The 9980-nt window shown below is 56.5% G+C and overlaps 1 protein-coding gene across 1 annotated transcript; it reads left to right on the top strand.

Moving 5' to 3' along the window:
* Positions 1-6165: 6165 nt before the first annotated feature.
* FOXC2 (forkhead box C2) lies at positions 6166-7287 on the top strand (the record flags this gene model as incomplete). Its single annotated transcript, XM_080702868.1, has 2 exons — positions 6166-6737; positions 6792-7287. The coding sequence occupies 2 exons, from the start codon at positions 6166-6168 to the stop codon at positions 7285-7287; spliced, it is 1068 nt and encodes a 355-aa protein (XP_080558994.1).
* Positions 7288-9980: the final 2693 nt, after the last annotated feature.

Below are 9980 nucleotides of genomic sequence, written 5' to 3'. Positions count from 1 at the left end.
AAAGAAAAACTTTCACTCAAACTTTTTTTCTTTGACACCTTGAGTTGCTAGATTTAGCAAATAAAAATAAAGATGTCTGTGGATTTTGTGGGACATACTTATGCATATATGCATATATACATGTATATAGTACACACACACACACACACACACACACGTGAACAATTTGGGTCACTACAAACATCCCCCATACACAATATATTTAGAGTAACCTAATGACATTGAAATCCACAGCAGGAGCCCACAGATCACAACTCTAGTGACAGAAAAGAAACAGTCGCCAAGGCCTAGAGAGATACATCGTAGCTGCCACAAGAAACAGTTACAGTCTGTCTCTAGGGCAGGAAGGACAGACCAGCAGCCTTTCCATTTTAAGACGCTGTCTGGTGCTAGCACTGGGAAGCCAGGCTCCTCGCTGGTGGCCGGGCAGGACTTGAAGAAATCAACTTAACCTGAAGTTGTGTTGCGCAGTGGTGCACGCTTGTAATCCCCGCGCTCGGGAGGCGGAGACAGGAGGATGGCGCAGGTTCGAAGCCAGCCGCGCTGGCGTAGGAGACCCTGTTTCCACAAAATATAAAATAGGTCTGGGAGCGTAGCCCGGAGGTAGAAGGGCTTCCAGGAACCCAGTACCACAAAATAAATAAATAAGTAAGTAAATAAGCCGGGCGTGGTGGCGCACGCTTGTAATCCCCACGCTTGGGAGGCGGAGACAGGAGGATCGCGCTGGTTCGAAGCCAGCCACACGTGCTGGCTTAGGAGACCCTGTTTCCAAATATAAAATGTAAAAATAGGTCTGGGAGCGTAGCCCGGAGGTAGAAGGGCTTCCAGGAACCCCAGTATCACCAAAAAAAAAAAAGTAAGTAAATAAGTAAATAGCCAGAGTTGTTGTCATAAATACCATGCTTTTCGTGGTTGCTTTTCACACATTTCCAGAAGAGGAGAGAAGGACACCGGACTAGGCGAATCCCCAAAACATGCCTCAAAATGCCTTGCGGTTCCTTCCAGGGAAAGGCCCTGGCTTTGTGTCACTGTTTTTCCTTTCCTTTTTAATTTTTTTTAAATTGGTGCACTGTATTCATACATCATAATGGGATAAACAAAAAACCTTTTGTAGACATACATGCACACATCGCCCGGTCAGCCCCCACCCGATCCCCACCCCGTTCCCTCCCCTCCCTCCTTCCCATGCTTGGCTTAGTGGTTGACATCTAGTATCCTTTCCGTTTTTGAAGTAACAAAGGTGGTTTTCTCCCAATTTTTTTTTTAACTTTGAAAAATTTCAAACATACAGAAAAACTGCCAAACAGCAGGATGAACACCCAGCCACCAAAGGCCCGCCACCTTCCTCGTCTGGCCGCGCCTGCACGCCTCCGTCCCCCGCCCCTCTGAGCATCCTGGGCAGCCTGTGCCTTTCGATGGAGGCGGGGAGGCGTTCTCCCCTTGCCCCGGGGAACAGTTGCTGGAGAACCCTGACTTTGATAGAAGATTATCATCTCATATACACTCTAGGTTTGGGTTTCCCCAAGTGTCCTCAAACACACCCTTCATTAATTTTTAAATTCTTTTCATCTAGGACCAAGTATTGCACTTAGTTGTTGAGTTTATTTAATCTAGTCCCCCCCCACCCCCTCTGCGTGTTCCTGGGGATTGTGCCCAGGGGCATTCTACTGCCATGTTACACCCTCAGCTCTTTTTCTTTGTTTGTTTGTTTGTTTGTTTTTTGAAACAGGGTCTCCCTAAGTTACTAAAGGTCTTGCTAAGTTGCTGAGGCTGGCCTCCAACCTGCAATTCTCCTGCCTCAGCCTCCCAAGTATAGGGAGGTCAGGGGTGTGCCACCCCATCGGGTCTCTTTATTCCCTTTGAGCCAAGAGCAGCCTCACTGCCACCTGTGTCTCTCCTGCCGCTGTTGTTTGTGAGCAGTGCCACATGGCTGACCGCTTAGAAAAATCACACTCAGCTGGGCGTGGTGGCGCAGGCTTGTAATCCTAGCATGTGGGAGGCTGAGACTGGAGGATCGCGGTTCGCAGACAGCCTCAGCTACTTAGTGAGACCCTCTGCAACTCAGTGAGACCCGGTTTCAAACTAAAGAATAAAAAATAGGGCAGGGGGTGTAGCTCGGAGGTCGAATGCCCCTGGGTTCTATCCCCAGACCCGCAAAAAAAAAAAAAAAAAAAAGTCACACCCAGTAAAATGAGCTTGACCCGGTTTCCTCAGGAACATACTCTTTATCCCATGAAAGGTCATTTCTAGAAGCCAGGGGACAGTGGACTTTTAAGAGGTGGCCTTGGCTTTGATGAACCCAGCATTCGGTTTCTGTGCAGCTTTCGGGAGTCTGAGACGGGTCGGCTGCCTGGCCCTCCCCTCAATCCTAAGGTGTCTTGTGAGCCCCAAGAGGAATTGGAAGGAGGCTGGGATGAGTGGACTGGAGAATCGACGGGAGACGCGAGAAGAGAAACATAACGTCCACTTGTCCACGCTCGAGCTCTCTGTGGGCCTCCAAAGCAGACCCGCTAGATGGGCGTGGCGGCCACCCTGACATCCAGGACTCGGGAGGCTGAGACAGGAGGATCAGGGTTGGAGGTCAGCCTCAGCAATTTAGGAGGCTCTCGGCCACCTAGTGAGATCCTGCTTCAAAATAAAAAATAAAACAGGGCTGGGGGTGTAGCTCAGAGGTAGAGTGCTTCTTGCCCCAATATCCAGCAACACACACACACACACACACACACACACACACACACACTCTCACGGCAGATCTACCTATGGGCCTTTTTTTTTTTTTTTCTGGACTGGGGATGGAACCCGGGGGCATTCTACCTCTGAGCTACATCCCCAGCCCTGTTTTTATTCTATATTTCAAAACAAGGTCTCACTGAGTCACAGAGGGCCTCGCTAAGTAGCCGAGGCTGTCCTCTAACCTGAGATCTTCCTGTCTCAGCCTCCCAAGTCCTGGGATTACAAGCGTGGGCCCCCACGCCCGGCTCTGGGTCGTCCTTCTGATAAGCGAGCTGCTTAGACACCGCCCCCGGCAGACAGCCTTCTGCTCAATCCCCAAAATGCCCCCCACACCTCAGACAAGGTGAAGACGGAAGGAGCCATGTGCTCAACGATCACGGAGGGGGGGAAATCCAAACTCGTAGCCGCCTGAGAGGCACAGGCTTTCTTTGCTTAAAAACCTCCGAAAAACTGGCGAGCTTTTGCTCCGCAGAAATCCCAAGGCGTTTCCGAGCCCCAGCAGCAGCGATGTCCTGGGCGGCGGCGACCCCCAGATCCTGCAAGGCTTTCTTCCCGCGCAGTGCCAAGGTGTGTCCAGCAGGTGTCAGCACCTGCACGTGACCACAACCAGTCCGGTTTTCTCTTCCTCACACACTCGTTCTTTCTTTCTTTTCCTCTTTCTCTTTCTTTTTCCTATTCCTTACTTCCCTCCTCCCCTCCCTCCTTCCTCTCTCCCTCCCTCCTTCCCTTCCTTTTTCTTTCCTCTTTCTTTCGGTTTCCAGAGTCGTTCCCAGGTTGGCCTCAAGGTGGCGCCAACGCCCGCAGAGTCCGCCGCCTCTGGGTAAAGACGGGCCGGCGGGCCGGGGCGAGAAGCAACTTGAACACCCTTCGCCTTTGCCATCGCTTATTATTTCAGTAATGCAAGGGCCCTCTGGGGCCCGCTTCGGCTTTCGGCTCACTGACCACAAGGTCGGGAAGGGGGAAATCAGCAAGAAAATCGCGGCTCCCAAACCCAGATACTCTGGCAGGTTCAAGAAAAAATCGGAAATACGTTTTTTTTTTTTTTCTTTTTCTTTGCAGAGTCCAGGTGTGTGGACGGTGTTATTTTAATAAGCTGAACAAACATCTCTCCCGGGCTCCTACCGAGCAGAGAAGAAACCTAATTCCAGGGGCAGAGGGGAATGTCTCCCGCCTCCCTCTGTCCCGGCCCTGAGGATGTCTTCCTCCTGCCCCTACTTTTCTTGGGTGGGAGGGGAGCTTAGTATATTCGGCAACTTCGCCAACGTTCTTTGCAGATGACAGTGCTTTAAACCCGGGCTGCCCTGTAGATACAAACTCAGGCAGAAACTGATAGCTCGGAATTTTTTTTCCCCTACCCTCCGCAGCTAGTTTTGATTTGGTCCTATGCTGGGATCGAGCTATGTAACACACGTAGGCGCGCTCACACCTCGTAAAAGCAGAGTAAATACTATTCCCCCCAGAAGTCTACGGACCAAGGAGTGTTTCTCCATCAGGAGTTTGCATTTTCGGTAAAATCGTGAGAGGAACTGCAAACTTCTTGGGCACTTTAGGAGAAAGGTACGTCTTCTTGCTGCCGTCCTTTTTTTTTTTTTTTAAAGATGAACACAAAAATACTACAGGTATTTAAAAAATAAAGTCGGGGGAGGGAGTTTGGAGGTGGCAGAGAAAGCTCAAACATTTACCTGTGAACTAAGAACTGGGTAGTTTTATTTTACTTTGTTGAGAGGAAGAGATCAAGTTAGAAAAACAATCCAGAACTGTGATAAAAATATAGTGTTTCAAAAGTAGAATATCCGAGAGAAAAGGAAACTTTTATGTGTTTTCCTTTTGGCTTTGAATTTACCAAGAGGCGGATAATGCACACTTTTTATTTATCTATTTATTTGCCTGTCTTGTTCTTTTATTGAAAAGGAATGAGATGTCCTGGGTGTCCTGTATTTACCTTCCGAAAGCTTGGAATGAGGCGTGGGTTCGCCAACACCCTCTTGCTGAGAATCTAATGAGAGTCGTGGAGAAAAAAGAAAGCTGGAAATAAAAATGCGTCCTCCGTACTCCTTTCCCCGACTCGAGGACCGGAGGGGGCTTCGCTTTTGCTGAAGGTGTCCCCACGCTCGTCGGGAAGGGCGCTAGGGGCCGCGATTATCCGAGGCGATGCATGAATAAATAATCGCTGCGCAAATAAATAAACACGCCGTCCGCCCGGATTCCTAGAGGGAGGGAGCCTCTGGGGGTCGGAGGCCTCCGAGGCTCCGGGTCAGAATAAGGAATAAGAGAACCTCGGGTGTCTGTAGCCGTCGGCTACGCCCCCCAGGAGCCCCGGCCCCCAACTCACCTTTGCAGAACTCAACAAAATCAATATAAAAACGCCACGGGACGAGCCCCGAGGGGCTTCCAGGGGGCGCGGGCCCGGCTCTCCTCTCTGCGGGCCGGGCCCGGGGTCGCCACGCGGCTCTGGTCTTAGGGGGCGCGGGAGCAGCTTGCTGGGGGGGGGGGATTCACATCTGGCGAAGCGGAGAGGCGCCCGCGAAGCCGCCGGGCGGGCTGCAGGGCGGCAGGATCGGTTCACACTCTTTCCAGGCCCGGTGGTCGGCCCGCTCCTCGGCGAATCCGGAGGTGTTTCCCAGGACTGGCCGCCGGACCCCCGGGCCGGCTGGGGGCGGGGGCCTCGGTTCCCGCGGGTCCCTCCAGGCCTCGCTGGGCCGGTGCCCACAGCCCGGACCCGGAAACTCCCCGTGGGTTATTATTATTGCATCCAACGAGGACGGCGTCCAGGGCCAGCGCTTTCCATCCCGACCTGGAGCTTTGCTTTGAGTCCTTTACACCTGGGCCGCGATCCTCAGGAATCCACGGTTCGGCTTATCACTCACTAATTAGAAATTTCCCCCAGGATCGGGGTTAACTTACAAGGTCTTTCCCCGATGCTTGGCTCCACTGACCTATTTGATTTTCTACTTCAAACTAATTTTCTGTAAAGGAACGCCGATATATATATATTTTTTTTACCCTGGCCTCTTGGGGCCGCGAACCCAACTGTGATAATAAAATAAAATTTAATAAAATAATTCTCCCCCCCCCCCTTTTTTTTTTTTAAAGCAAAGCCCTTATAAGTTAGGGCTGAGCGGCAGGAACGGCCGGTGCCTCGGGGCTGGGTCTTAGAGCCGACGGATTCCGGCGCTCCCCGTCCCCATTGGCTCCCTCGCCCCCGGCCGCCCCGCGATTGGTCCAGCGCTCCGGGAGGGGGCGCGGCCAGGGAGCGTAAAAGCTGGCTTGCGGCTAGGGCGCTCGCGAAACTTCCCATCCCCGAGGGGACGCGGCCTCTCCGGCTCCGCCGCCCCAGCCCCGCGGCGGCTCGGGAGGGCCGGGCCCGCGATGCCCGCGACGCCCGCGATGCCCGCCCGCCCGGCGCGCTGACTCGCCGCCGCGCCCGGCAGCATGCAGGCGCGCTACTCCGTGCCCGACGCCGGCCTGGGCGCGGCGCCCTACCTGGGCGAGCCCGGCTACTACCGCGCGGCGGGCGGCTACGGCGGCGCGGCCGGCCCGGGCGGCGGGTACGCGGGCGCCGCCGAGCCCTACGCGGGCGCCGGCCGGCCCTACGCGCCCTACGGCCCGCCGCCCGCCGCGCCCAAGGACCTGGTGAAGCCGCCCTACAGCTACATCGCGCTCATCGCCATGGCCATCCAGCACGCGCCCGAGCGCCGCGCCACGCTCAGCGCCATCTACCAGTTCATCATGGAGCGCTTCCCCTTCTACCGCGAGAACAAGCAGGGCTGGCAGAACAGCATCCGCCACAACCTCTCGCTCAACGAGTGCTTCGTCAAGGTGCCGCGCGACGACAAGAAGCCGGGCAAGGGCAGCTACTGGACGCTGGACCCCGACTCCTACAACATGTTCGAGAACGGCAGCTTCCTGCGCCGCCGCCGGCGCTTCAAGAAGAAGGACGCGCCCCGCGCGCCCGAGGCCGCCGCCGCCGCCGCCCGCCCCGCGCCGCTCAAGAGCGAGGCGCCGTCGCCCGCGCCGCCCGCCGGCCCCGAGCCCGCGCCCGCGCCCGCGCCGCCCAGCCCGCCGCGCGCGTCCCCGCCCGCGCCCGCGCCCGCGCGCTCCCCCGACGGCCCCGCGCCCTTCGCCGCCGCGCCCGCCTTCGGCCCGCCCGCCGGCTACCACTGCCGCGTGCGCGCGCTCAGCCTGCGCGCCGCCGCCGAGCGCGCGCCCGACGACGCGGCCCCCGCCCCGCTCGGCGCGCTCGGCCTCGCCCCCGGCCCCGACGGCGCGCACCCCGGCCCGCACCCCGCGCCGCCGCCGCCCGCGCAGGCCGCGCCCTGGTACCTCGGGCCGGGCGGCGAGCTGGGCCACCTGCCGGGCCACGCGTTCGCCGCCCCGCAGCAGACGTTCCCCGGCGTGCGGGAGGTGTTCGGCGCGCACCGGCTGGGCGCCATGGACAGCGCCGCCGCCAGCCTCGGGGAGGCGCCGGGCGCCGGCTGCCAGCTGCCCTACCGCGCCGCGCCCGCGCTCTACGGCCACGCGGGGCCCTACGCCTACGACGGCGCCAAGTACTGACGCCCGGCCGCCCGCCCCAGGCGCGGGGCGGGACGCGGACCCCGGCCCCAGGCGCGGGACGGGACGCCCAAGGACGCGGACCCCGGCCCCAGGCGCGGGGCGGGACGCCCAAAGACGCGGACCCCGGCCCGCCTGCCGGCCCCAGGCGCGGGGCAGGACGCCCCAGGACGCGACCCCCGGTCCGAGGCGCGGGGCAGGACGCCCCAGGACGCGGACCCCCGGCCCCAGGCGCGGGACGGGACGCCCCAGGACGCGGACCGGCCCGGCCTGCAGGTAACCCGCCCGCTGCCCGGGCGGGGCCGCGGAGCCCCTACCGGGAGGTACTGGGACGCCGGGCGTGCTCCGCGGGGGTGCTGGAGGCTAAGTCCGGACCCAGCCCCACGGCGACCAGGCCTGACCCTAGAGACCTCCCTCCCAGCCAGGGAGCCTCGAGGTAACGTATGTAAACCTCTAACCGCGCCGTGCAGATGTGTGGACTTGTAATCGGGCTGTTTTGTTGTTGTTGTTGTTCAGAGCCATTAATATAATATTTAAAGTTGATTTCACTGGATAATTTTTTCATCTTGTGCCCAACCATTTCTGCCAAATTGAATTTAAGAAACCCGTGGGGGTCGTCCCTCCGCACAAACAGACGCCGGACAATTCTGAGATCGAATTCCTTTCCCGGTTGTGGGTCTTGTTCAAAACCAGAAAGTAATTTATTTTGTGGAGGCGCGGATAAAGAAGCCAAGTATCTGAGGCTTTTCATTTGCAAAGTGTGATGGTTTTGTAGACTAGATTCGATTCTGGATATTCCTTAAAAGAGAGTCTTAAAATTTTTTAACTTCGTGTTTGTCTTATGTGGTCTTAATTGTTGTATTTACTTTAAAATAAACCCATGTTGTTGTTTTTGCCCAAAGTTCGGACAGCGTGTTTGTGTTCTTGCATAAAAAAAAAAAAACCAACAACCAAAGGTTCCTTTGCAAGCCCACCTGCTCTGATTATTTTTGTTAAACAGGTGGCCATATGTGTAGGCATGGCTATTGATTGCAGGGGGAAGGAGCACACTGCTGGTGTCTTATTTAGAGGTAGAAAAGGCTTTTGATTAATTAATTAAAAATCCCACCCCGGATTTTTTTTAATCTTGAGGCAATTGGAGAAACTGCCCGCTGGGAAGGGGCTTCCCGAGGGATGGGGCTGGGGGCAGGCTGCAGCAGGGCACTCTGTTACATGCAAAGACACACGCCAAGTGTCAGCACAGAACAGGCCGGGGCCCATCTGCCCCCGCGGAGAAGGCTAAATGGTCCATTTGCTAACTGGCCGCCAGGACCTATCTTTCTTCCCATTTCCTAAAATGCGGACTTCTTTTTCCAGAGAAGAATTTGATCTGGGCCGAAGGAGACTGGTTGGTTCTAGCCCTTAATGGCCAGCCCCTTTGGTGGCCAGATCAGAGGTAGGTCTCCAGTGACTTGACTTCTTGATTTGATGTCCAAGTTTTGCCCTATTGCAGTGAAAACAACCCCAATGCTCTTCAAAAGAAATCTCTGATGCTTTTGGGGATCTCAAACGTACCCACGCTTTGGAGGTGCTAAACGATAGGGGGACTCTGAATTTGCCTTTCAATTTTGATGGCTGGTCTTTTTGTTTTCCATAGCGATGTGGGCTTTGTGAAATGCGGCTGGGAAAATGTCTGTCTGTCTGGTTTTACTGGCTGGAATCGACAACTCCCCTGCCGGCCGCTGCTGCGGGTGAATTTTGGGACCCAGGTCACCATTCCTCACCCCAGCAGGTGAGCTGAACTCTCGGAATCCCAAGTCCCTGCGGCCAGCGATTTTGCCAAAGGTGACTTTTCTCAGTGCAGTGGCAACCAACCAGCATACCCTGGGTGCTGCTGGTGGTAAAATCTCTCTGCTGAGTTAAAATAGAATCCGGGGAGGTTCGAAGCCTAGTAATTTCCCCCATCTGTGCAACACAGTCTTTCAATCTGTGGCGCGGACAAGCTGCGCACGGTGATATAAAGGCTGAGTTTCATTCCTCTTCATACCGTGGAAGCCGGGTCTTGATGCTGGGCAGGCCCCCAGGCAGGCAGGCTCTGGCTCCGTGGGCAGGACGGGGTGGCAGAGAAGCCCGGTCCCTCTCTCTGCACAGGACGGGCATCTGAGCTCCTGGGACTGCCATGCCTCGCTCCAGTTTCATTTTGCTTTTGCCCGCTTCCTGCCATTTGCCAAGGAGGAGAGGGCGGCTCTAGACCCGAGGAGCTGGCTTTCCCCTCCAGATGTTCAAGGGGGCCTCTCTGTAAGCTTGTCCTTATCTCCAGATTTGAAGGGCCTGCCCGATGCCCCCTTGGAAAATCAGTGGGAGAGGTGGATGGAGCTGGCTGAGCCAGAGACCCCCGCTGTGCAGCTGCTACCGAAACCCAGCTGGGCTTTCGCACCTTTGGGGAGATTCTTTAGAAAAGTTCCAGCTGCAAGTGGGAAGCTGAAGAAGGTCCCCCACCCTGCCCCCGACAGACTATGACCGGGGGGCTTTCCGTGGCCCTGGGAATGTGGGCAGCTGGGACGGAGGTGTAGTGGGGACTTTGCCCAGGCTTCTGGGTGTGGTAGAGTGGAGAACCACACACCTGAGACGTAGCTTTCTCAGTACGAAGTCACTGGAACCGGGGAGGTGCGGGTAAGTGCCGGAGACCGCTGGCTCCGTGGGCTGCACGTTGAGGG

This window comes from Muscardinus avellanarius, assembly GCF_963383645.1.
Source record: "Muscardinus avellanarius genome assembly, chromosome: 10".
NCBI lineage: Eukaryota > Metazoa > Chordata > Mammalia > Rodentia > Gliridae > Muscardinus > Muscardinus avellanarius.
Note: the sequence above shows the minus strand (reverse complement) of the source record. Positions and strands in the feature narration are given on the sequence as shown.